Source organism: Suillus subalutaceus (assembly GCF_016647625.1).
Source record: "Suillus subalutaceus strain FC151 chromosome Unknown DFJ58scaffold_24, whole genome shotgun sequence".
Taxonomy (NCBI): Eukaryota; Fungi; Basidiomycota; class Agaricomycetes; order Boletales; family Suillaceae; genus Suillus; species Suillus subalutaceus.
The window spans coordinates 137487-163579 of record NW_024540273.1 but is presented as its reverse complement, the minus strand read 5'-3'; the positions used below and the strand labels follow the sequence as shown (position 1 = coordinate 163579).

At 48.0% G+C, this 26093-nt stretch overlaps 10 protein-coding genes across 10 annotated transcripts; 4 read left to right on the top strand and 6 right to left on the bottom strand.

The window, feature by feature from the left end:
* Positions 1–164: 164 nt before the first annotated feature.
* DFJ58DRAFT_774448 (uncharacterized protein) lies at positions 165–2640 on the bottom strand. Its single transcript, XM_041389380.1, has 6 exons — positions 2136–2640; positions 2010–2062; positions 1870–1952; positions 1188–1815; positions 589–1129; positions 165–528 (listed from the first exon to the last, which is right to left on the bottom strand). Exons 1-6 carry the CDS (start codon positions 2422–2424, stop codon positions 368–370), a joined length of 1755 nt encoding a protein of 584 aa, XP_041246684.1. The 5' UTR covers positions 2425–2640; the 3' UTR covers positions 165–367.
* Positions 2641–4212: 1572 nt separating this feature from the next.
* DFJ58DRAFT_656517 (Rho GTPase activation protein) lies at positions 4213–4779 on the bottom strand (the record flags this gene model as incomplete). Its single annotated transcript, XM_041381911.1, has 2 exons — positions 4213–4432; positions 4475–4779. The coding sequence occupies 2 exons, from the start codon at positions 4777–4779 to the stop codon at positions 4213–4215; spliced, it is 525 nt and encodes a 174-aa protein (XP_041246683.1).
* A 689-nt stretch (positions 4780–5468) lies between these two features.
* On the top strand, positions 5469–6289 carry DFJ58DRAFT_220664 (uncharacterized protein; the record flags this gene model as incomplete). Its single annotated transcript, XM_041379312.1, has 1 exon — positions 5469–6289. A coding segment is annotated over one exon (690 nt), but the record flags the coding sequence as incomplete, so codon positions are not given.
* A 930-nt stretch (positions 6290–7219) lies between these two features.
* Positions 7220–9076, top strand: DFJ58DRAFT_725110 (uncharacterized protein; the record flags this gene model as incomplete). The annotated part of the gene is made up of 20 exons (XM_041385186.1): positions 7220–7259; positions 7309–7327; positions 7380–7458; positions 7520–7533; positions 7581–7679; positions 7728–7737; positions 7789–7806; positions 7858–7883; positions 7935–7960; positions 8010–8044; positions 8101–8125; positions 8179–8190; positions 8240–8255; positions 8312–8351; positions 8409–8509; positions 8559–8618; positions 8670–8697; positions 8749–8882; positions 8930–8975; positions 9032–9076. The coding sequence occupies 20 exons, from the start codon at positions 7220–7222 to the stop codon at positions 9074–9076; spliced, it is 873 nt and encodes a 290-aa protein (XP_041246681.1).
* A 1712-nt stretch (positions 9077–10788) lies between these two features.
* On the bottom strand, positions 10789–13508 carry DFJ58DRAFT_774419 (uncharacterized protein). The gene is made up of 5 exons (XM_041389379.1): positions 12235–13508; positions 12036–12180; positions 11639–11983; positions 11372–11589; positions 10789–11318 (listed from the first exon to the last, which is right to left on the bottom strand). Exons 1-5 carry the CDS (start codon positions 13244–13246, stop codon positions 11026–11028), a joined length of 2013 nt encoding a protein of 670 aa, XP_041246680.1. The 5' UTR covers positions 13247–13508; the 3' UTR covers positions 10789–11025.
* Positions 13509–15049: 1541 nt separating this feature from the next.
* DFJ58DRAFT_220406 (uncharacterized protein) lies at positions 15050–19715 on the bottom strand. Its single transcript, XM_041379311.1, has 6 exons — positions 19590–19715; positions 18739–19530; positions 18382–18663; positions 17486–18325; positions 16862–17420; positions 15050–16804 (listed from the first exon to the last, which is right to left on the bottom strand). The coding sequence occupies exons 1-6, from the start codon at positions 19610–19612 to the stop codon at positions 15191–15193; spliced, it is 4110 nt and encodes a 1369-aa protein (XP_041246679.1). The 5' UTR covers positions 19613–19715; the 3' UTR covers positions 15050–15190.
* A 699-nt stretch (positions 19716–20414) lies between these two features.
* Positions 20415–20794, bottom strand: DFJ58DRAFT_725107 (uncharacterized protein; the record flags this gene model as incomplete). The annotated part of the gene is made up of 2 exons (XM_041385185.1): positions 20415–20726; positions 20753–20794. 2 exons carry the CDS (start codon positions 20792–20794, stop codon positions 20415–20417), a joined length of 354 nt encoding a protein of 117 aa, XP_041246678.1.
* Positions 20795–20801: 7 nt separating this feature from the next.
* DFJ58DRAFT_220366 (uncharacterized protein) lies at positions 20802–21254 on the bottom strand. The gene has a single exon (XM_041379310.1). The coding sequence runs from the start codon at positions 21145–21147 to the stop codon at positions 20884–20886; it is 264 nt and encodes an 87-aa protein (XP_041246677.1). The 5' UTR covers positions 21148–21254; the 3' UTR covers positions 20802–20883.
* Positions 21255–22064: 810 nt separating this feature from the next.
* Positions 22065–23371, top strand: DFJ58DRAFT_743842 (uncharacterized protein). Its single transcript, XM_041387278.1, has 4 exons — positions 22065–22531; positions 22581–22656; positions 22712–22866; positions 22917–23371. The coding sequence occupies exons 1-4, from the start codon at positions 22184–22186 to the stop codon at positions 23253–23255; spliced, it is 918 nt and encodes a 305-aa protein (XP_041246676.1). The 5' UTR covers positions 22065–22183; the 3' UTR covers positions 23256–23371.
* A 411-nt stretch (positions 23372–23782) lies between these two features.
* On the top strand, positions 23783–24095 carry DFJ58DRAFT_743841 (uncharacterized protein; the record flags this gene model as incomplete). Its single annotated transcript, XM_041387277.1, has 2 exons — positions 23783–23935; positions 23983–24095. 2 exons carry the CDS (start codon positions 23783–23785, stop codon positions 24034–24036), a joined length of 207 nt encoding a protein of 68 aa, XP_041246675.1. The 3' UTR covers positions 24037–24095.
* Between the last annotated feature and the right edge of the window lie 1998 nt (positions 24096–26093).

Below are 26093 nucleotides of genomic sequence, written 5' to 3'. Positions count from 1 at the left end.
GCTTGCCGCTCATCCAGATCAATGGGAGGCCTGCCTGTGGCCATGCCCTTTCGCGACGCTAAATAGCTGGTATAAGTATTCGAGCTCGTCGTCTGACGGAGAATCCATTTTGTTCAACATGAGATTTCAGCAGTGGAACATTCAGCCGTCTCCGATTTCAAACGCTCCCATTCATCCTTCTTTTGCTAGTACTACTCCAGTTCACCGGCAATATCATCATACTTTTAAAACCAGGCTTATGGATTGCCAAGCGGCCCTCGTATCCACCACAGGCTATCCATCCATCAAACCTCCTGCCGCCGGCATCAGGAAGTTGTCGTCACGGGCACTGGTGATTGACAACTCTAAGTCAACCGTGATGTGATATTCAAACGTAAGCGATACAATGAGCACTAGTAGTAATACTACTATAGTCTGATGCGAAAGAACCTACAAGTACACAGATATTGGCGGGTATATTGAGAGTGGCCATGACAGCATGTAAGCGAGAACGATGGCGATTGCATAGCAGGCTACTAGTACTGCAATCTAAGTCATAATGTATGAGACCATTGGAGAAAATCGACTTCGAACGGGCGAGTGACTCACCCTCGATGATATACAGCTCCAGCCTAGAGTCCCGACTTCCCCTTCCCCTTTCTGTTTGTCTCCGTCTTCTTCGTCTTCGGCTTCGCCTTGGCTCCTCAGCAGCTTTGGTCTTGGCCTTCTTTGCCAAGGGCTCGGGTTGCATATCAAGCGAGAGCCCAGCAGAGGAACAGACTGTCGGATCAGACGAGGCTAATGTAGGATTAGACGAGGAGGCCAATGTAGGAACAGACGAGATGGAGGCAGTAGTTTGATCACCGGTGCTTGAGGATTGAGCAGTCTGCGAGATCTTACGTTTGCTGTACTTGTGGTTGCGCCAATCCAAGTAACGGCAGTAAGCTGTAAGATATATGGCAGAAGATATTTGATTGATAGCAGCCCCCCAAACGGGCTCGAAAATGGGATTGGATTCGCGCACAAGCTGGATTGCAGACGCCTCTAAACTCATCCCTTGCATCAAGGAAACAATGTACTCCTTCAACGCGTTTGCGCCATCCCTCAACATGCGTTCGACGTCGGACATATGTACCGTGGGGTAAAGGGTCTGTAGGGAGCGAGCTGGGATTAGAGTACGGATGACTCGGATAGTAATGTGAGAGTACCCCCTCTGCAAACGTGTCTGGATTCTTGCTGTTAAAATTAAAGTGGCCATCCGCGCCACGTCTGAATACGCTGTATCGAATCTCGCTGATGTCGATCCACACATGAGAGTGGATGGTGACCGGACCAAACTTCAGATTCTTCTTTATGCGTGCAGGGACGAATTCTTCGTATTCCAATACGGGAACCGTACGAAGAGTTTGAGCGGCGATACTCGTCTTCTTGGGCTGTTGCCATCCAAACCGCTCTTTGAAGGACATGATCAGAGCAAGATCAATGTCACGATGGCCGTCGCACGTGACTCTCAGTTTCCGCACCATGAAGTCATGGTCTGACGAAAGTCCACACTCCCCGACCCATTTCGAGACAGGCTTCGGAATCTCAATTTCGTCCGCACCGTCGTCCTCTGGCGGCTGAGTTGTGACGGCGAGGTGTAAATCTGGGATATTCGTTGTGTCTTTGTTTTGGATCCGGTGGTTGAGGTGCACGGTCACGTCGACCAAGAGTTTGTCGTATGGAAGAGCATCCGTGAATTTGTTAATGGCCTTGGAAAGGTGGGCAGCTGGTTGTTCATGGACAGGGAGGGGGGGCATGATCTGAAGTTCTTGCGTGTTCTCGAAATAGGCGAATCTGTAAAAATATTATCAGTATTGTAAGTACGAGACAGTCGATAATAGCGCGCACTTTGCTCGAACTTCAAAGGCTTTCTCTTCAGATGTAAACGCTAATACTGCTGCGTACTCTGCAGGTGTGATACCGACAATGACCTTGAAGGGTTTCCGAGTCAGACATTGCTCGACAACGACAACGACAAAGCGACCTACGATCGTGTTTGATTGTGGGTTTTGAAGAGCTTCAAGAATAATTGCACAATGCTCTGTAAGATGATGAAGATGATGGATGGTCAAGAAGAAGATTGGAACCTGATAAGCGATCTGAGAAATACTAACCTAAGCTTAAGCTGGCTTGATTATCATCTGTGAGGTCGAGTCTTGCTTGTATTGCTGCTTTGAGGTGTGCAAGTACTTGCTTGTCCGGAAGTTGCCTGTCTGTTGGGAGTGTGATAGTAGATTCTGCTGGTTTCTGAAGTTGTTCAGCTTGAAGTGGTACACATCTCGCCGGAGAGGCGATTAGGGTAGTAGTATTGGAAGGTGATTTTGGGAGCCAACCCTTGGATCCAGGGGTCATAGGGAGCTTAGAATACATGGCCGGGAGAGTCATAACAGTAGTGAGAGGCATCAAGATAACAACTGGGCTGTCAATGTGCCACAACCAAGTCAGTTGTGAGCAATATAGTCAGCTGAAAAAACCACGTGCTGCATCATGAGAGGTAGCGCTGTGGAGCGCTAGCTAGTGTGTCATGATATATCGATAGGCTGATCAGTACTAGCATAAATTTCCAAATCCAGTCATCAAATGACATTTGCCTGTGCATAGGCAGCTCTTGTGGTCCACATTTTGATAAAATGCATCGTCGAACGCTTGCGTTTTACTTGCATCATCTTACACATCTTTTCTATATAATTTACAATCAATCATCTTAACCAGTGTTTGCCTTTTTTGACTTATATCATTTTGGACATCTAGCTTGTAATTTCAAGTTCAGGCTAGTCATCCTGTCGAACGCTTGTGTTTGACTTGCATCTTGACTCTTAAGGACATCTATCTAGTCATCCTATCGAACGCCTGCGTTGGGTTGCTTCCCATTGCGCATTTCCAGTCATCCCGTCGAACGCCTGCGTTTGACCTACATCCTTCCGGGCACCTCATCCCGTCCAACGCTTGCGTTTGACTTTCATCCTTGCGGACATATAGCTCGTAATCTCTAGCTATTCATCCAATTGGACATCGATTATTTCAAGCCCCCCGTCGAACACTTGCATTTTACAACATGCTGCCACCGAACCCGCAACTTCCCAACCCTCCCGCTCGTGATTCGAATCAGACGTTATCTCGCGCCCAAAGCTCATCCGCGCCACCATCTTCCTCTAACAATAGCAATACCATGTTGTCTGGGTAAGCAACCCATCTCACTTAACCCTAAATGATCGCTCATCATCGATCAAGATCATCCAAACCCACCCGCAACTTTTTCTATGTCAAGGCAGCCGATTCTGTCCTATTTTCGGCCACGCAGACAGTGTGCCTGTCCTTCTCAGAGGTCAAAGACGACTTCAAGCACGAAAATCCAGACCCTGAAGAAATATTCGAGTTGAGATTCACCTTGCATCAAAGATGAGGGGGCTGGCACAACATGCGCATTGCGGTATGCTACCACATTCGAAGTCATACCCAGAACACTCGCTGAGAACGCGCTAGGAAGTATTGAGGGCAACAAGGTTCTCAGTTGGCTGTGAGCTAAGCACGAACAGAATAACGGCGAAGCCTGGGGTGTCGATATCGAGATAAAGTTCACCAGTTCTACAGATTGATCAATCGTATTCTAGACTGAACAAGATCTGCTAGCTACCGACTTCAAGATTCTTGACCTACTAGCCGCAAAACAGTGGGCGATCAAGCTCGCAACAGTAGCTGTCGTATCCGTGCATCGACAGCGCCGTCATGGGCAAACGCGCAGAAGGACCCAAAGTCCCTCAACAAGCAAGTAATTGGAATGAAGATTGAGATAGTGTTATGAAAGCATCTAGACTACTTCACAGTAATTTTGCACACATCAGAGAAGTCACGAGTAATAATCAGGTGAAGCCAAAAAGAACGCCAGGATGACAGCGAGATTACTGCGGGAAGTGTGGTACTGTACAATGTCCATAATACATGTCCGCGAACGGTCGTAGGTGACCCAGAGAACAGAATCCAAAAGGATTATGACGACAACAAGGAGTCTGAATCCGTGATAGATGTATGGGGGGAGTTAGGTGGGGAGGGGGGGGAGTTAGGTGTGACCGTGTATATGATAGTACATGGTCCATGACTCCAGCCGGAGAGTCTATCGCTCCTTCGTCCTCCTCGAGGACAGGTTCCTCCATTTCATATGCTTCTACGTCATGGTCGGCTTCAAGCTTATCGTCAAAGATTACATGGAACTGCAGCGAGCATCGGCGAAGAAACGATGAATGGTGTCACATCACGTACATGAGTGATCAGGGCTTTCACGAGTTTGCGGGTATGTCCCATGTTCGACAAAACCAGGGCAAAGTCATTCTGAGGTGCCAGCAGGAGGTTGGGACCGAACACGATTGCAAGGACTTCAGCTGTCATTTGGTTGCATTCCTCATAGTCGGCTACTCTGGAGTAGTAGCATCAATATCATGCAGCCGACGAAAAAAACAGGCACAAAAACTCACCTATCAAGATGTTCGGTGATTCTTCAAAGTTTGCTTGAGGAAGCCTCACAACACTCCGGATACACGCAAGCCGCGAATTAAGATTCTCGAGCTCTATGAGCATTGAAAAAACAATGGTGGAATGGGTTTTGCTCATCGCCTCGATAACATTGAAATAAGACGACGATGGGAAGACAGGTTCGGGGAGCAACTTGAACCATGACTTGACCAAGTCACACACGACATGGATATCACTATCATGATCGGGGGTGATAGGCCACTCGCCTAGCGAACGAGCAGTTAATTGCATGCAACCCATTCCAAATAGAAACCATACCTCTGGACAGATTTGTTCTCTGCGTGCTCTGCTAGCAGCGCGAGGCTGTGTCTGCCTCTGTGCCCGTAGGCTAAGGTTAGCACGTGCTGAGTCGACATGGGTGGACAGCCCTGATCCTAATTATAGTTCAGAAAGCACTTCAAAAACTGGAACGTTACGCTACTAGTACTCATAAACATATACTGATCCCGTGGCGCATTCTAAGCCGAGGTTTGATTACTAGATGGGGTTCGTGTGTCTCATGGGTTCGTGTTTTCACTCTAGCACACGCAATTCTACACAGAATCCTCCTGTATGTTACATATGGGTTCTCCCAAGCATAATACACATTGTCATATTTTTTTTGTGAAAAAAATCCAAGTGGTTCTCGTGCCAGGGCTCAGTTTATGGTGCTGGAGGCTAGTTTTACACATAGAATGCACACTCCAGCAAGCATATCATCACGGAAAATTCTGAAATGGTACATCGTGAATGTATATGATTAGGCCATGTTAAAATAAATATCTCCGAGACTACTTTCTTGATAGAATGATGTGCGGTACAAGAAACACGATCAGACGTGACAATCCATCCAAAGTGTGATATAGGAATTGAGATTCCGCTGTGCCGAAATGCGGCACTAAACACATGTGTCATTTTTGGAGTCTTAGCGCTGAAGACCTGGATGGTCAAGCCTAAACAGCTGCGCCAGGCCCAAGAAGACAAAATCAAGAAGGCCTGCACAAAGCTTCAGGAAGATCAGCAAGCCGGCAACAAACCGAACATCAAGAGAACTGCAGTTTACTATGGTGTTCCTGAGAGCACTTTTCGTGATCGCTTTCGTGGTGCTCGCAAGTCTCTTAGTGATGCTCACAAGCACCAGCAGCTGCTCTCAGAGCACAAAGAGCGAGTGCTTGTGGATTGGATCGAGCACCTTGATGCTGCAGGCAACCCAATCAGTAAACGGACCATCAAACAGAAGTGTTACGCACTCTGCAAGAAGATGCCATCAAGGGCCTGGATATAATGCTGAACGTATTGCACTAATTCAAGAACACCTTGATGGTCACCCCCAGTTGAAGGACAATATGAAATTTGCTGGTCTTTATGGTCGGGCCCCTCGCGGACAGAAGCGCACGCACACGCACACAAGCACAACTGACGAGAACGTAGCACCGGCAAGTGCCACTGTCGAGCAACCTGAGCATCCTGCAGTTCGTCGTCGACTGAACGAGCATCACCCATTTACTCCGAGTTCCCAACACAATTTACATATACCTGGTACACATTATCATACTCTTCATCCTTATTCTTATGCTGATCATCAACCTGCGCCACCTCAACAACTACACCTACCTTATAATTCACGCTAGCCCTCGAGATTAAGTACCTGTCATCATACCTTACTTTCATATAGTCAACTGTAACATACTTGCATATCTTCCCGTACATTTCACATACTATCATTCTGTCTGATTTTACAAGATATTATTGTGCATCTCAAGCTCACTTGCTGGTGTATACGTGCGGAGCGTGAAATGGTTCGACGGCAGGGTGTGACATAGTGTGACAAAAACGCGAACCCTTGAGACAATCAGACAGTAAGCCTCCGCTGGACTCAACTCTTCAAATCTCGAAAAAAAAACTAGCAGGCATTGTATTTTCGACATCAGGCTATCCAACGGTAAAAGAATTTTCGATTTTGGCCCAGACGTTGAGGAGCTATTGTCATTGCGAAAAAAAAACGCGAACTCTGGTGACCATCTAGTAAGAGGATCATAAAACTAAGTGCTGATGCTGGCACCACCACGTGACCAAACAAATCCTGCAGAAAATCGGGTCATGGCAATGTGGCAAGGGGTAGAACGATTTCGGATTCTCGGCGGAGGCAAGGCGCCCAAGCCCTTGCCATGATCTAAAAGGGTTTGAGACACGTAGCTATAGTGAAGCGAGTTAGTACTCTGATCAGACGCCTGTTGCAGACTCCGGCTATAGCCGACCGGGCTACGATCTCCTCGGATTAAACTTTGCGAGGAAGCTCACGCAATGACACTTGTACTGAAAATCGTGATTGACCGAGCAAGCTCACAAATAGGAAGCAAGTCAAGAAATCGCTGATGGACCAGTGAGCGAGTAACTGCTACTACTACTACTACTACTACTACTACTACTACTACTACTACTACTACTACTACTACTACCACTACTACAAGGAATCATTAAACTGAATAAATAGTAAGTACTGCTTTGGGCGGAGGTTGGATTGCCCTTACGTTGGAAGTTCCAACGTAATGTAGCTTCTCTAGTCGTTCATGTTGTTCGTCGAAGCACTCCGCAGACCACGGCATTGTATATCCGACTCATATATCCCCCGGGCCTCATGATCATTTCCCCCTTACCCTTCCATCCCTTCACGCTCCTTCCAACCCCCACCATGAACGATACTCTCTCTGTCCTAACTTCACATTTCATTGGTTAGTATCATTTCCCGTCCCTTCATGACGTCCTACTGACTGCTATCAGGAGTCATCATCTCTAGCATGTGAGCTTATTGCAGTTGACCCTGACATCGTTTATCTTTATCTTTTTGCTAGGTTTTATGGCTTTACTCTCGCCCAGACCTGGCAGTATTTCCACACTTATCCAAAAGACAGATGGTCTACGAAGGCCTTGGTAAGCACCGCATATCGTGCACTCCATCCTCAATTGCAAGTCTCAAGCTTCTTTTTTTCAGGTGGCCTTTCTGTGGTTTGTCACTTGAAACTCATTGGTTTGCACTGACTTACATTCCCTAGGGCACTGGACACAGCACAGCTTGCTCTTGTCGCCACATCAATATATCAATATACTATAGTCTGGCAAGGTGGCATCGCAACGTCATCACATATATCCAAGTATGTCATTTCGCACTTGTCGTGCCACTCATATTCATTTCTGACTAGAACGTTTGAGGTGGGCTTCTCTCGTTTTATCATATCATAGTGTCGTAACTACTCATTACAGGCATCAATGGGCATTACTGTAGGTTGTTCAACGTCCCTTTCAATCACAAGCATTCTTACTCTATCGTAGTCAATAATAGCTTTTCTGGTGCAACTGTACGTCTGTTATTTTTCTTCGTGTCGATAAGCACCTATTCCGCTTCTCAGGACATATGTTTACCGTATATGGCGACGTGAGGTCTAAGCCAACAAACTTGAGAATCTACACTCAAAACTCTCTAGTTAGCTTTGGAAACATTCTGGTCACATTTTTCATAGTAAGTCTGGGAAGTCTGCACCCGCGTCCCCGTTTACTCATAGTGCCGCGCCGCAGGTCCTTTTGGCATTGACTGCGCTAGGTAAAAACAATCTGTTGTGAGCGCGACATGGTTGACTCATAACTTACACACAGGATCTGGTGGAGGTACGCTCAATTTCCCCTCTATGTTACCTCTTACTCAAACCGGTCGCAGCAATGGTTGTCAAAACGTGGGTTTGTTGGCTTGGTCCAACATCGGACTAATTGACGCTCACATTTCTCCCAGTGTCCGTGATCCCCTGTGGGATAGCACTCACGTTAGCAATGTAAGCTCACCTTCACGTCTCTCAGCCAACTACTTCCACACCTTACGCAACCCTTAGCTGCCCGCTTCTAGTTTTTACTTATCTTCGATGGCATGCGACTTCCTCATTGCCGCTACACAAGTGTACCTGTTTCAAAGGTCCCGGGCTGGGAGAGGAAGGTTCGTCCTGTCCATCGTTTTTCGGTCTGATGGGCTCATTTTTGTCAAGACTCGGCGGTCTCATCACCAGATTGACCGTGCTTGTTGTCAATGTGGGCTTGATAACTACGTAATCGTGTCCCCCGCACAGCACTGTTCCACGACTGACTCGTCATTTCAGTATAGATGTCACGCTATTTCTCATACTGGTACGTATCTCGATGGGAGAAACTATCCCACTCACATACTCTGCCTTTCAGTTTCTCGTCTGCCCCCGCAATGGCGTCTTTCTCGTACCATACATCCTCATGAGCCACTGTGCGCCTCCCTCTTTATCTTTCATCATAAATTTATCCACCCGCATTGCAGGTTATCTAAATAGTTTCCTGAGTGTGTAAGTCCGTTTTCCCACCTCAACAACCAAAGCCTCACCCCCACAAGTCTTAACTCTCGTCTTGAGCTACGGGAACTGGTTGATAACAATGACGTAGGCGATCCTGTCCTTCTCTGGTGCTGACAGTACCTGACATAATGTCGTCACAGTACGCTTGTCCCAGCATCTACGCTATTGCTTCAGAACTGGCATGATGTGAACTTCAGGTCCCTCTATAGAACCCTCATCTAGGACATAAACACCGCACTGTAGATTTATGCTACTGCAACTTCCTCAGCGAACATTCTTCAAACTTTCTGGTCATCCATCAGTGTTAGTGCGCTCTTCGGCAAAAACAACCCCAGTCTGCACCGTCATTTGTCACTCCTCTGGCAGAGTCATCAAGATCGAGCGTGTTGATTGAGCAAGTGCAGTACATGAAGGTGACGATTAGGGTTAGTGACTAACCCTAAGATACTTAGGGAGAGGGTTCCATGGCGAAGGTAGTGAGGAAGATCTTCTCGTGCGCTGTTGTTATTTGTGCGAAGAAGCCCCGTACGATGGAACCTTCGTGGCCGTTAATCGCATTCTCATATATGCACATGCACGACAGACCCTGTCAGCTTTGGCATCAACGCAAATTACTATTGCATCATCTCTGTGCAGGGATCAGGTTGAGAAACACGAGCCGGGGAGGAGCGCTTCTTACTGCCCAAGGCTTCCTCTAGCTCGCCGGATAACGACGATTGATTTTCGACAGCAAGCGTAGAGACTACCGCAACAACCGCCTCGCCTTACTCACGACCGTGTCGGACGCGAAGCCCAAGCCAAAGGAGACGGAGTAACCGGAAGACGACGAAGCCAAAGCCCATCTGCTGTAACCGGAGGTGGAGCGCAGGGCGTCTACATACAAGCCGCCAGGTGCTGAATTATGATTCGAATTGGTCGAACGAAAGCGTTAGCTGGAGGGCCTGAAAGAATTGACGTCCGATAGGATGACTAGCTAGAAATTACTAGCTAGATGTCCACAAGGATGCAACTCAAAAGCTGGCGTTCGACGGAGGGCTTGAAAGAGTCGACGTCCGATTGGATGACCAGCTGGAAATTACGAACTAGATGCCCACAAGGATGCAAATCAAACGCAAGCGTTCGATAGGATGACTGGCTAGATGTCAACAAGGATAGAAGTCAAACGCAAGCGTTCGACGGAGTGCCTAAAACAGTTGACGTCCGATTGGAGGACTACCTAGAAATTACGAGCTAGACCTCTGCAAGGATGTAAGTCAAACGCGGCTGGCGTTCGACCGGACGACTAGATTGAAAATGTCCGAAAGGAAGCGAGTCAAACGCAAGCATTCGATAGAGGGCTTGAAATAGTCGACGTCCGATTGGATGACTAGCTGGAAATTACGAGCTAGATGTCCACAAGGATGCAAATCAAACGCAAGCGTTCGATAGGATGACTGGCTGGATGTCCATAAGGATAGAAGTCAAACGCAAGCGTTCGACGGAGCGCTTGAAAGAGTCGACCTCCGATTGGATGACTAGCTTGAAATTACGAGCTAGATGTCCAGAATGATGCAAGTCAAACACAAGTGTTCGATGATGCATTCAAGTTTTATGAATTCTCACGGGATGGGAAGAGCCACAAGAGTTTGCCACGGCCGTATACAAAGCAGTACAAACAACATCGATGACTATATTTGGAAATAATACGTGTGCTGGGACTTTTGAGACTTTGGCGACTTCGGCGACTTAGCAGGGAATTTGTTGTGAGACTTCAGAGCCTCGTGGAGTCGTGCAACCTCTAACTTCAGCGATGTCCGTTCACAATGCGAAAATACTATACTTAAATTACAGGCAAGCTCGTGCTCTACCAGGGAGAAATTTTTTGAGATCTATGGAAGTCGCAGAAGAGTCTCCCAAAGTCGCAGAAGTCGCAAGAGAAGATTCACGTTGAGTTACCGTTTATTGTTAAATTTGGCTTAACTCCGTATAATCAATCTGCATCGCATGCAAGCATAAAATTACATACCATACCATACAATTACTTGGTATGAAAGAGTGAACTTGCTGAAGTTCAACGGTGAAAATACGTAAAGAGTCCAAAGAATCCATGGATGCGGCGAAGGTTACGAAGGAATGGATGGTAATGGACAAATATCTAAGAATTTTCGATCGCCGTGAATGATCGGAGGCAAGTGGTTAACTGGTCTCTATCGATCAAGTCCCCTGGGCCAAATATACCCTGACTCCCGGCAGTCTGTTTGGGAGTACGATATAGCTTTTGTTCCGTCTTGAGGTTCGTCCAGAAATGGTTGACGATAGCGGTTGCAATAGCGGATGCTCGGTTGGTGCTTCCAGATACCAGTTCTCTCTTTTCTGCGCCAGCAGCCGCATAGGCGCCCGGGTCTAAAACCATGAGACAGAGTGCCATCAAAGGCCTGGTATACAACTCTTAAATGGATGTTAGAGACGGTCGAAGAGGGTTAGATGATTCAGATAATTACTAGTGCGGCGAGATAGGCGCGGTAAGTTCATGACCAATCGTTGAAACGTTTCCAGGGAGTGAGAGTGAATTTGGTTCGTCAAGTATTTACCGTGTTTGTTATCCAAATGACGAGAGTTTTTTGACAAATGGTGAGTGTCGCGATTATAAAAATGCCCGCCGGTAAAGAAGGCCTTTGCAGGCGAATACACTGCGTGGAATTGACCAGGTGGTTGTATACTTGAAAATGTCAGGCAAATTAATGAAATATCGCGGATTATGAACTTACAGAAGGTCCCCCTTTCCTACCGTGATGACTTCCATGTCCCACAGAGCGGCAATCTCGTCGCGGTTCTCGGGGAAAGTACCCAACAATCTGGCTGCCTTGGCGAACGATGTCTGAGAGATCGTGTCCTGATTTTTCAGGTTAGCCACGGTCCATTGTTTCGTGCCGACGACGCCATAAATAAAAGTGCAGCCGCCGTCCGCGTCGTGGTGAAAATAGGTAAACCAACCGGGCTTAGCCAGCAAACCCCACGAGCGTACGGTGAAGTTGTCGGGGTGAACTTGATGGCCGACGGGGCAATCATTGGTGGACTGATTCCATCCGTCGACGATGCCGCTGTCCAGGGAGCTAAAAAGACAAAGTTCAGAATGTCAATATGAGAGGACGGGATAAAGTGCACCTCAAGAAAAATGGGAGACCCCCTTGTGAGAGCGGAACATCTAGAATACACTGTATCTTGTTAGGGTCGTGTATGTTGCGCATAAATTGCTCAAGTGTTGCATGCTGCTGCGGATAGGTGAAATCTTTCGTACGTTGTTCCGCATCTGTTGGAACGCATGAGGTCGACAGGCAAATAGAGCGAATAAAAACGGACTGACCATGTATTACAACGCGCATTAGCCCTGACGCACCCCAATCATACAGGAGCTCGAGGTCAAGTTCGTCCGCGGTGGCCTGATCGCATTGACGAAGGACGACAGCTTTATTTTGGCAAAGCGCGGCGGTGATAATTTCGCGCAGCTCTCGTGGCTTCGAACGCCAGTCACTGTAGTGTAGATGAACCACGTATTTTGATGAATCCGGACAAGATTCAGGAAGTGCGGAGATATACGCGACCGCATCTGCGTCGCGTTGCAGTACGTTTTTACCGTCCTTGTAAATATACGGCAGCACGGTCGTTGTGCCACTTTGCCATGCGACTGTCGGCGAATTTTCGTGAACTTGCGAGCCGATTATGGGAGTTGCCAAGTCGAGGGACTCGATGTCAGTGAGATCGGACAAAGCTGGCGAGGGGGGTGACGGGTAACCGGGAAATGAGGGGGGATGATTCGGTGGGGAATCCGTCATGACACATACTTCGTGTGTGGTCACCGGTGAAGATGGTCGTGGAGTTTGCGATGGCGATGGTATGTCCGTCATGATGCATACGTCGCGCGTGGTGACTTCAGCATCCAGAGTTGGAGGGGGGGAAGTACGCGGAGGTTGAGCGTCGGGTTGTTGTAGCAGGGTGGGATCGATGAAGGTATCGTCGAATGAGACATGAGAAGAAGGCCCCGCGGTGTTCTCAGTGTTTAAAGGAACTTCTCCGCTAGCGTTCGAAGGACCCGCAGTGTTCTCGACGTTTTCGACGTCGTTGCGGTTAGGCTGGATCGCTCTAGATGATAGGACACGTCGCCGTTTTGGAGGAGGCTTGTCGCCAGCGTTTTCGAGTGCTCTCTGTTTCTGAGCTGCCCGCGAACGACGTTTGTTTGCGGTATTTTTCTCGCGTAGCCTTCGCTCTTCTGCGGGATCTTGTCTCTTGAAGTCTGTCCATCGTTTCTGCTGCTCGTACGCCTTGACCTTTGGATCTAGGCCCACCAGATCGGGATGATGAAGTCTCTGCTTAGACATTGTATGTCAACGAGGAATTACCCAGTTGAGATACAGCAGTCTGTGAAAAAGGTATGGAGAAGTCTCAGAGTTGTTAAAGAAGATCAACGGAGAAGGGGTAAGTGACGTTGAAGAACGGGAAAGGAATATATTTAAAATGGAAATGGCCGCGGTTTACATAAACAGAGAATGTCCACAGTTCGGTGCTCATTGTCAATACTCAGTACGATGAGCTTGGATGCGACCAAATTTACGAAAGGATCGATACGTTATAGGAGTTTATGTAAACATACTCTCATTGTTGTGACATGGATAAGGTCTTAAAAATCGCCAAAGAGTCTCAAAAGAGTCTCAGAAGAGTCTCGAAAGTCGCAAGAGTCTCACAATTTCAAAAGTCGTAAATGAGTTTACACAAGCCAGTGTTTTTCTTCTTCTTTTGGATCCTTGTTTATTGTCCTTTGGGGCGGGGTCCTATGATGGACACTACGTACAGTGATTATACTATTCTATGTGTATGTGCTTTGTCTTTGGGGTGTCGATGCTGTGCAATGGTCCGTGCTTAGGCAGGTGCCAGGGACAGTGACGCCGTCTTAAGGAGTGAAGTTAGTGTTACATGGTGCTCGTTCCTTTCCTTTCCCTCGCTCTCTCTCTTTCTCGTCTATTCGTCACATCTCCTTTGGGGGCTGACGTCGCCCAAGTTCTGTTCCATTCTTTTAGTGCGTGATGCCTCTGGCAACCCGTAAGTCGTTTTACATACTCATTTATATTCAATCATATCTGCTCAGGATGATGACGAAGCAGCTTGCTTTCCTTCTTGCGCGAATTCCCATCAAATGGCTGGGAGAGATATCGCCTTCCTTGTGACTGTCATGCACCCTCGCTTCCTCATTATGCTTGATGAGATCCTCGAGAACAAGCATGTGACTACTACGATAGATAGCCGGGTGCGAATAGGGCTATGTCTGATATAGGGTCTTCGACCCCAAACGACAATAAATCTGAATTTTTTAAAAAAGCCTGTGGCTATTCGCGTCGGTCAGGTGAGTTTACAGTTTTCCTCTTCCACATCCCCCATGGTGTATCCTTATTCGTTGCATAGGCTGTAGACGTCGGCCAAGCTGGCAAACAATGCACGATGTCAGGCTTCCAGACGCACCAGACTCCTGTACGACTGGGAACGACGAGCGCATGGAGTTGGCGATGGAGGAATTCATTCCATAAGCGCGTGTTCTAGAGGATATTACAGAAGAACCCTTGGTGGCAGAAGGAGGATACGATGTAGATGTAGGTATATCACATGCCGTTGTACGTGAAATTTTGGAAAACAGGATAGGATTTTACTACGAAAGGTGACGAGAAACACGAGGGGAACATTTTGTGAAACCTAGGAAAGCGAGTATTACCATTATCACGCAGGTGAATACTAGGAACCACCGATGAATTTAGTGATCATGAGTGACTAGAACTTTATGTGATAGTCCCAAGGGAAGCCCACTGGGAGCAGTCGAATGGGTAAGTTGTATTTTGGAGGTTGGACTCGGTAAGATTTCATCATGGCTTTTGACAGTTTCTTGAGATACCTGCGCATTGGCTTTGACGGCGAGCTTGGAGAATTCGGTGCCATGGGTTACTTGCGCGCAAACCGCGGGATGAAGGAGACACGATGCTGGCCCAATGCACACTGAGGTTATAGGGAGGTGGGGTCAAAAGAGTTGCAGGTGCGTTAACACATTCAACGCTTGCAACAAGTTTGCGGTTAGCCCGAAACGACAGGATGCTTTAGGCGAAAATGCCAAACCTAGTGGTCACTGACTGTGAGGATAGAGTACATTTTCAGCATTTCTTGTGGTTAACCACGACATATCTTTCCATACACCGGTTCTACTATGGGCAAAACGATAAACGATATATCACAGCGGACTACGCAGATATCGGCCAATGGCTGCATGCGCATGACTGCGATAGTCATGTGAAGCGGGCGCGTTTGGCCATCGGGACTTCGATGATCTCCACTTCATCACTGTCAGAATCATCCTTCAACACGCGTTTGTTGGCCTTGATGGATGCGATTGCGGGATTTATGGTGTACGTCTGAGATGTGCGTCCGAGACTCACAGCTTTGTCAACGCCGAAGAACATGACAGCCAATCGGAATGGTCCATACTGGCGATCAGCTAGACACGCCATGATCTCCCGATGTTTGGCAGCTACGGCCTCTGCTGAGAGCAACTTCCAATCCTGAAAGGGCGGACCGCCCTTCCAGACTCTGCCACTCATTGCTCTCAAAAGCCCCAAGCGCACTAGAAGGAGGGGACCAATCCCCTTTGCACTATTCTTCGAATTCCAGGACTTGGGGAAATTCTTGAGAGTGCGCGCATCACTATACTTGCGCAAGGGGCTTGTCTCGTCGTAGACTGCTAGGATGTAGGAAGGGACCATTGCAATGAACTGTTGCGGTAATTTGCAGCCTTTGCGGCCGCTAGCATTGGGCTTCCATGGGAGGGCGCGAATGGCATTTGTGAGAGCGACGTGGCCGGTGACGGTATGTGCTTTTGGCTTGTCAGAGATGGCCCAGAAGATATCAGGGATGATCCTGCTTATGTAAATGCCGGCAATGAGAGCAATTTGATGGAGCGGTTTTTTTATGTCGAAGTTGGCAAATACCCATTCATAAATTTCGCGCACGGTAGGTTCTTTGTCGTCCGAGGATGCGCCGTCCGCAAGGTCGATGTTGTCAAGTGAAAATTCATCGGGAAGACGGGATCGCAGGACATAATCCGGAAGCGACTGCAGGGTGATGGAGTCAGCTGACCATGCAGCCCTGGAATCCGCGGCCTGGGCTCGCTGGGATGCTTCGGCTGCTGCATTGTCCGCCTGGGTATGGTTGCGCTTGATAGCCTGCAAATCGACAGCTTTCCCTAGATTGACCCAGGAGTCAAAGACAGGCTTTCGGGACCGTCTGCCTCGAGATCCCGCTGGACGATGCCATGGAACATTGTTAATATGAAGATGGTTTGCAGCGACGATGAACGCATCGTGCAGGAACTTTTCGGCATGCGTCGGGGAATCATTGGGGGCATACTTGCGCATATGGGCCAGGGCGACGCGGAAGACGGGCATAGAACAGCCACCAGAGATGAGAGGAGCGGCAACAGGGGCAGGGTTGGTCTCTCTCGACATATTGCAGACAAGCCGGGCAAAATCATGAACAGAGAGCTTCACTTTGGTTGGATTTGGTAGTCCTTCGTGGTGATCCATGGATTTAGAATGCACGCATGAAACTAAATGCTCATATCCTTTGTCAGCGTAGCCGAGAGGATTAGCGGTTGCTAGCCACTTGCGGAGGCCTTTGCGGCGCACTGCCGCATGCCGTTCCACATCACCGCCATCCTCTGCCTCCACGACACTGCAGGCGGCATTGACAGCTTTGGTAACAAGTGTCTTGACATCGGCAATATACGCCTGGAGAGCAACCAATGCGATGACAATAGCATGGCGGAGGTTGCCAGGGTACCCAAGGAAAGCGTTGGAAGAGAGTTGATTCACAGAAAGTTGTATGTGAAACTCGGCCTTGTAAGCCTGGGAGACAAGCTGGATGAATGGCAGTACAGAGGCAGTCGATCCCAAACCACGAACCTCAAAGTGGTCATTGCCATATGTCAAAATTTGAGAGCGCTTGGAGGCTATGGCTGGGACTTTCATGCTGGTGAGAGTTGGCCAATCTGCAGGGCTGATGGCAACAGGAATAGATGGAGCTGCGGCGAAGCGCACGGAGGGAGAAAAAGTGGGCAGGCCATGTTCAAGGAGACTCTGGACCAACCACAAAGGCCTCATGAGACTCGTAGCGATTACCCTAGTATTTCCGGTGTGAGCATAAGCCAAAGCGCGCTCAAGCACTGAACAGAGTTCAATGACTTGGGGAGCGGGTTTGACACCTTTCTGAACGAGAGGGTAGAAATGATCCCAAATGCGCTCAAGCAAGGACGTAATGGGGTAGGTAGTCCACTGGTATATCTGGGGAAATGCCTGAAGATATGATATAGGGAAAGGAGCGCGGTGAGCATACGTGCATACCCACGAATAAGAGCAGCGCACGTCTGAAGTCAATACGAAAAGATGCGGACGGAGAGCCTGGAAGATGGTGGGATGAGACCAAGAGCTGGCTAAGGGTACCACCATCTCTCTATATATGGAGCTAAGGCAGAGGCATGTTGTCAGCACCACCGCAATGTATGGTGAGATATTAATATGATAACTCACGCTCCATTGCGCTTATGGCGCTTCAGGGAGTCTAGCTGAAAAATGTAAACGTTCTCCAAACGCAGAGCCCGAGGAACATCATTGACTTTAATTTTATTGTCGTAACGTTGATGAGGGAGATTGAGGCTGCATTCCCTCATCACAATGCGGTGCGTCGTCTGGCCATGACCGCGAGAGTAAGCACCTGAGAGGGCCGACGTGATGCGCCCTTGCTGGACATCGTGAAGATCAGCGGACGGTCTGATGCGGTGGGAGATCTCGTTGTAAAACTGTGAGCCACTGGCGAAGAGTACAGTGGGCAGGGGTCCATTAGGCAAGTGATCGAACTCGTCTGCATCATCTTCCGCAGGCTGGCCATTAAACGGATCATCATTTTGGTTGCGACTCAAGCGCGAAACAGAATTGCGAATTTTGGACATGAATGGAGAAAAATGAGGCAAGATGGTGTTGCATTGTATGTGACCATACTTTCGCAGGAATGCTTGAGGATACACGTTGACCGTAGGAGTACGAACATCATCGTCCAAAATGATATCTGGGTCGAGGGCCATGTCATCGTCATCAGGAATGAATGTTGAAAACAATTCGGTAATAGTCTCGAGATTGATTAGGACGCCGCACGGCTTGGTATTTCTGCTGCAGATACCATGAAAACGGGGGATGCGACGACCCTCTTCATCGTAAATATTGTTCTCCCTCTGAGTCTGGGGATCTCGAAGAGGCAGATCATCGAGATTGACAGGTTGTCGGAATGTTGGGTCCGGAGAATCATATATAATATTGTGCGACTCCAGAATCTCCTCGTTCGAAATCTCCTCCCAGCTACGCACTGGTTTACAGCTGGTCGTGATGTGAATGAGCTGGCAAGCACTTTGTCGAGACAATAGGATACACACGTCAGATCTGTCGCGATTGCCATAGAGAGATAGCGAATATTGGAGTATTCCCGCTCGACTTGCCAATTCCTCTCTTCAACACTACGGGCGTCGGGGTTTGAACTGGCGATCGGCTGGTTCTGTCCATAGCGACAAGCTACCGAGATAGGGACATGCGATTGCAGCCAGCCATCAACCTTCCATGAAAGTGGTGCCTCTTGAACCCATGTATCCCACTCTGAGACAATGTTTCGGTGAAGCGACTTGAGATCATCGAGACGAAGGGTGAGGGTGGGCGTAGCACTAAATGTATGCACACCAGTCAGTCATTGAATTAGGCGCATGCAGATCCGTAAATGAGACACAGTGCGAACTTACTAAAGGTTTGTGACATCCTTGATTTTCCACAACGAGAAATCCTCGTCGGTACCATACGTATGCATCAGGTGAATGTGCATATTAGGTATCTTTGCTAACGCATAGGCAATGAACATGACAGCCATGCGAAAGTGGCGGGAGGACAGCCGTGTGTCGCCATGCTTCTTTTCATTGAGCAAAGGAGCTTCATCAGCCACAGAGAGATCCTCGATGTTGACGAGGGGGCAAAATCCCAGCCAGAGCTCACAGGCACCGCCATTGCCCATTGCCATCATAGATCCCGTCGGGTCGAAACCTAGCTTCCCAAACTTGGGTCTGAATTGCTTGGTTTGTAAGCGGAAGTCCAGAGTAACGGTGAACGTGTGATCAGAAATTGTATTGGGAAGGAAAGCATCCAGGCCTATGGCACCCGAGACCACCAGAACAAAGTCGAGGAAATGTCTAGAGGCGTCCCACAGCAACCTGCCGTCGTCAGAGGCAAAGGTGAACTGGGTATCAATACGCAGGTTTGTGCGGCGCAGCAAGGAGCTTGCAGCACTAGCTTTGTCCTTCCTGCGAAACAACCTCTCGAAGGCAGAGAGGGACATGTTGCAGATGGGAGCCTGCTCCCATGTAGGACCAGTATTGTCTTGACCTTCACGAGCCAGGAATATACTATCGAACACCTCTCGTTGTTGCAGAGGGTCTTCCGACTCAACAGCCAAAGGGACTTCGTCTAGGTTGAACGGACCAGATTCATCGTCAGGATTTGACAAGAAGCCCTCGTCAATATCGAAACCATCGTCGCTGCTGCTGGATGTGAGTGCCATGAATCAGTGTGTAAAGCTGATTGCGGCAGACCAGCAACTTACCTGTCATCATCATGATGGGACATAGTGGTGGCGGTGGGCGGGTTAGCTTGCTAGATGCGAAAAATTGGAGGGATGGAGAGTTGGTTTGCTTCATTATTAAATAGATTCTCGATTGGTGCTGTGTGCGCGTCAGGGTCGATGGCGACCCACTCTATTCGGACTCGGACTCCACCGATTCAATGCCAATGAAATCAATCTATCGCGAGTGGAAGCGAACGAGACTGATTTATTACCAAACAGCTGAAGAGAATGGTCGCGATCTGCGCGCAGTGTCCATGATCAGGAGAACATCATCATCATTCTTGGGAGAGTGAGCACGACGCTGCAGGTCGAGCCTTGCGGCAGGGGGCAAGATGCGGCACAGTAGTACCGGGGGCCTTTGCCTGCGCGGGTGGCGCGTGCTCAGGCCTGAGGCCAGAGGTCTCATGGTTCTACATTAACGTTATTCGGAACCTCTGACGTATGGAGAGCGAATGCTAGCGGGAAGTACGTTAGCAAGGGCCTGCCTCAGAATGTTTGAGGCGTAAAAGTACGTACCTGCGCACAGCAGCGAGCCGCCAATCCGGTGAATGCCGATCTCGCGGATTGAGCATACATCTTCACTATGTCGTTCATTATCTTCCTGTAAGTGAATAACCCAGGTGGTATCAGCGTGGCAAGTAATGAAGTAATGGTCGATTTCCACCTGGATGGATTTGTGAACCACGGAGCTGTTTTTTACACTCAAAGGCACCTCAGCGACTCATCTATACTTGCCTCTCTAGGTCCGAGATGGTGAGATCAACCAATGAACCAACGCAGTCTGGCAGTCTCACTCCCTAGCGTTCATGTGATGGATTTGTCGGATTGCAGAAGTTTTCGTGGTTCTTCATCTGGCCAAGGGGTCCCTGCTTCCTTCGCCATTACAATGTCTACTTCGGCAGCCGCATCGGAAAGCTGTTTCCGGGCCTCACGGCTGACGTGAGGGCAATTCATTACCGAAATAAAACCATCCAATTGCGAGGTGATGACCCTCATTGCCTCCGTCCGACATTTCTGGTATCCCCATGCGGTTGCTGCCTCGTGGGTCCATGCTGACTTATTCAGCCCGTGTGCAGAGAATAAACGGGCAAACGCCGGTTGTGTGATCATCTGGGCCTACGAATCAGGGGACACACAAACACCTTGATGGGGGCCTTGTCATAGGATGTGAGGTGGTACGACATTGATCTCCATTTTTCCACTGAGAAGGCTGGCGCTCTCATTGAGTGGTCATTTCACCGGCCAACTCCAGCGCGTCCAAGATGCACTCCCATCAGTCGGGTAGGCGACGAATCTCTATCCCTCCTTCCTGCGTAGGTCGTCCACGTTGACCCTCGCGAGCTCCTGTGACATGCGCGTGGACCCAGAAGGTGACTGCGAGACTCTGTTTCAAGACTGCCGGATTTCGCTGTAATGGAGGGTATCCTGACGCAGCTATCGTTGATGTACAGGTCAAGAAAGTCCCTATGCAGTCTAATACGCCTCTATCCAGACCTCGAGTGCTACTCACCACCGCAATCAAAGCAGCCACGCCCATCCAGCAGCCTAAATTCCGCAAGGAACCGAACGATGGGGTTCGGCAGAGAGCTTGAAAGAGTCGACGTCCGATTGGATGACTAGCTAGAAATTAGACGTCCGCAAGGTCTCGGAAGTAATTCAAACGCGGCTGGCATTCGACCGAACGACTAGATTGAAAATATCCGAAAGGAAGCGAGTCAAACGCAAGCGTTCGATAGAGGGCTTGAAAGAGTCTATATACAGTCGGATAACTGGCCAGAAATACTAGATGTCTAGAGGGACTCGGATGTAAACCAAACGCAAGCGTTCGATTGGATGACTGACTAGATACACACAAGGATGGAAGTCAAACGCAAGCGTTCGACTGAGGGCTTGCAAGAGTCGACGTCCGATTGGATGACTAGCTTGAAATTACCAGCTAGATGTCCAGAATGATGCAAATCAAACAAAAGTAAGAACCACGAGAGTTTAACATTGATGTGACTATATTTGGAAATAATACGTGTATTGGGACTTTTGAGACTTTTGAGACTTGTGCGACTTTTGAGACATTCGCAACGGCCCTCCTGGCGATCATAATATATACCAGATCGTCTAAAAAAGTTGTGGTAAGAGCGCGACCAATTTCGACAGACAGGGTAGCAACGAAGATAAGATCGTAGATAATTGACGGCAAGATGGGCTGCAAACCTTTCGGCGGCGTACTACTATTACATCCTTGTCTGTATTGGAAGATCTCCGAGAGCGTCGCACCAACGTACGGCAGCATTCAATTCACGGCAACCTATCATGACGAACAAAGGGCAGTAGTATTGACCCCATCCCCCAGTCAAATTTTCGCCCGCCATCCTCCTCGCATCCCAAGTCCACCAACATCCCATTGGCCTTTATTTTGTCTAGCAGTTATGGGTCGACCAGATCTGTTTGGCTTTGTTATCTAGCAACTAATGCTAACAGGCGTCAACAACCGTTGAAAGTTGGCACTTACACCGATCGATCGGATTAAGTGATAAGATCCAGAGCCCTACTTCGAACTAAGCCTTGACATTTGTTAGATGTCTAGCCTCGGAGAATATCTTGACAGCGACCGGGATCCGGAGTCGTCTTATGCTGACTCCATCCATGATCACCATGATGATAAAGCTACCCCCAGTCCAGTCGAAGAAAGTAGCCACGACGAGTACACCCCCCCCAAGAAGAGTAGAACCTCCTCCACCCTCTACTCTACCACCGAAAGTCGCTCGGAAAGATTGATGAAGGCAATCTCTAACAGAACACACGATGAATTTCGGAAAATGTGTAAAGAAATTTACGGCGGTCCCGTCTGCCTCATCACGCAGGTGATGGACCAGGTCTGTACCGAAATGGCGTATGTCATACCACGAGCAACCCAATACAGTATGGTATGCAGTTCTATGATCTATGAGAAGCGTGACCCTAATGTTTCTTCAGGTAACGCTATACGAATATTGCCTTGGCTTAGAGTACAAAAGTTGGCATGTTGACACCAGGACAAACCTTTTTCCTCGTACGATACACCATGTCATCTTTTGTGAGATTGTAGCACTGACGTTAGTCCGCAGTCAGCCCCACTTGGCATTCGCTTTTTGATACTAAACAATGGCTTCTCCTGCCGGACGCAGCGACAATGAGAGACGTCCATAATCGTGTCAAGGCAGTTATCGAATGGAGGAAAAGTCCCGACTCTAAACCGGGATTCATACCCCTCCGGTCACAGGTACTTGCGATCATGTCCCTCATGATATTGCTAAATTTACTTTTCTGCAGTGGCCATCCAATACCAAAACACGATACAGTTTCATATCGACATCCTATACAGCCCAGCACTTCGCGCTCAAAAAGGATGGAGACATTGTTATTTGTCAACATCCTTTTTCCAACCTCCCGTTGCTCGAGTGTCACATCCTCCCTCCATATGCGGTAATAAATGCAGCTCAGAAGTTGAGCAGAGATCAGATCGATGGGATCGTTCGTGACCTTCATGCGGAACAGACAAAAGAGTTCGAGGAACTGAAACAGAGACTCACCCTCGTGTGTGATACTTGGGACCTTTTCATGGATGCTGAAGACGTAGCGAAGGCTTGGGAGAAGCCAGCAGTAGACTGAATGAGAGTATTAGCAGTTAGATAGAATGTTAATGAAAGTGTCTCACCTCAGTTGACTGTATAAGCAACTGAGGTGCGTTGAGGCCAGGCTCCTTCCCAGCCCCCGATTCGAGTGTGAAGGGGCGATATCTGAGGGCACTGTGTGATAAGTCACATGATACAAGAAAAATTCAAACCCAGCATAACCTTATTCCCCTCACACTCTCACACCTGAGACACAGCCGGAAAAGTCCTGTAAACAAATGTGATGTATATCCTGAGAAAAATCGTGCATATTTCAACCCATTTGACTGTTGTGCGAATGATGGACAGTTTCTGGATAAAGTCACAAATATGCATAAGGATCAAACTCTATTGATTAAATTCAGAGTAAATTTGGCAAAAGCAGAGGGAATTTGTTTCATAATCTGCATACCTCGAATATTAACCCCATTTCTAAAATTTAATCCCCGACTCTACGAAGTAGAGAGAGGGTTCTGTGGTACTCAATTGCCTAATTCTCTGCAAACGGGCTTGTCCCAAATTCCCATGATTCATTACTGGAATCCCACGCACGCAGTACCTCCTGGTGCACTGTTGAAAATTTCTCTTGTTCATTTGACACTCATTCTCGACCTCCTACTTTCTGCACTCTCGCTGCAGGAGCTCCTTGTTACTCTTGTCACTATTGGTTCCTCTGATGTGAGTATACCATTTTGTTCTGCTTGTTCTTGCTGAACATTCACCAGGACATTTATGCTGAAGGCTCCATGCTGAGCTGCTCAGGTGGTCGACGAGTGTGACTACCCACCACCTTTGATCTTGCATGACATTACCAAATACCCCATATACTATGATGCTCTTTATTATCCGCAATATCACTCTCATCACTTTAAAACCCCCAAAAATTTTTGTGCATGGCTGTTTAAATTGCTCATTTCTCATCGCCATTCTTGTCGCACTTGTTCCATAGATTTTCGTGGTTGTGTTGCATTCAATGGAGTATCGGTTGTCATTACGCATGGCCTTGTCTCTCTGTCCTTCTGTCCAAGTGAGTTTGAGGCTTCTGGTTATTGACACTGTGCGCTTCTCCGGCATTTGTCTTCGTGTACTCATGAAGGTGTGGTTTCCTCCCTTCCAACTAAGTATGATGATCTTCCTGCATGGATTGGTTATAATAAACAGACCATCGTGAATCAACTCTCGGGTCTTCTTCTATCTGTACTTTCCCAATCTACCTGATCACTTCCGGCGACCCATCTTAAGCTGCGGAAAAAGGTGGTTCATGTTGCTGTGATCATACAGCACTTTGTTCGCACCTGTTCAGTGTTTGCTAACTTGCCCCGTTCAGCTATTGATGAAACCCTTTCAGCTGTTATACTACCTGCCGCTTGTGAACACCACTTGGTACCTCTCTTGTCTGCTCACTTCCTTTCCATGTACAAAAACGAGGTAGCTGAGGCCCTTCAATGTCCTCCTCCCGGCTGTTATGTGTGTGACTCACTTGATTGTTCTCGTGTCCCATGGTCTGCCCTACCAATTGAAGTGCTTGTCCGTCGTCTGTGCATGTTAACGGTGGACTAGGGCAGACACAGAAGAAAGCAGACTCTATGAGGATAGGTGTTGTGATGCTACTCTACAAACAGAGCTGACTGTGTAAGTCAGTGGCTGACTAAGCTAAGGAAATCGCCAAAGGGCTGCCTCTGGGCTATGAGTCTACTATCGCTTGAGAGACTGCCTCTTAGTCTATGCCTTGGGACCCCTGGTCCATGTGCTCCCCTAAAAAACAACAGGTGCCGCCCTCGATGCCTTCTTCATCACTCTAATTCTTCATCCTCTCTATCTTCTTCTTCTTCTTCTTCATCTTCGCTCCACTCTTCCGTTTCTTTCTCTGTCTCTTCGTTCTGTCTTCGACTCTCTTCCGTTGTGCTTTCTGTATCTCCGTTGTCTTCTCTCTCCTTGATCTTGCGCTCATACTCTTTTTGTTCTTTCCCTAGTTGTGTTTCCTCTCTTGGAGTGAAAGCTCTTAGCCGTTTTGTGCTGAACTCTCCCTTGAGTGGGATTCCTTTGAGTGTTTCAAGCTTGTATGAATTGACGATTTTCATTTTTATGCGACACAGGACCGACCACTTTGGTACGAGCTTTCGTTCCGCTTTGAACGTATAATCTAAATCGCTGCAATAAACCTGAACTAGTTGACCAGTCTTGAATATAACCTCACCCGGTGCTCACTGTAACAGCCTTTTGTCGAACACTGCTTTTCTCTTGATTGCGTGTCTCACTACTTCATTGTAACCATCTAATCGTTGTTGTTCAATGTATGTGACTTGCATTAGCATGTCCAAGGTGTATATTTCTGGTGTTGACAACTAAACCTAAAAGGAGTTCCTTGGGGGAAAATTTTAGCGCTGGTAGCAATTGATAATTGAGAGCGTGGACTGCATCGTCTAGATGATCTGACCATGACTTAGGCAGTGTGTCCCATGACATTTCTTGATCTTCTCCTATGTTTGGTGTGCATAGTCATTTCAGTACATGAAGCAGGAGCTTATTTGTCCCTTCTACTAGGCCGTTGATCCATGGAGAGTATGCTGCGACGGTGTGTAGCTTGCATCTTCTTGCTTTGCAGAATGTTCTCACTGCTTCATTCTTGAAGTGCTTGCCTCCATCTGCCATAAATGTTTCCGGCGGTGTAAATGCGTTGAATATACTGCTAAGGCTCTTGATTGTTGTCTTCACGCTGCCTGATACTTTGAACTTGAATACCCAGACGTGTTGCGAGAATGTGTCTAGGTAAATTCCGAGCGTGTTGTATCCGTTCTTTCCCTTCGGGAGTGTTAGATAATCTCCAACTAACAAT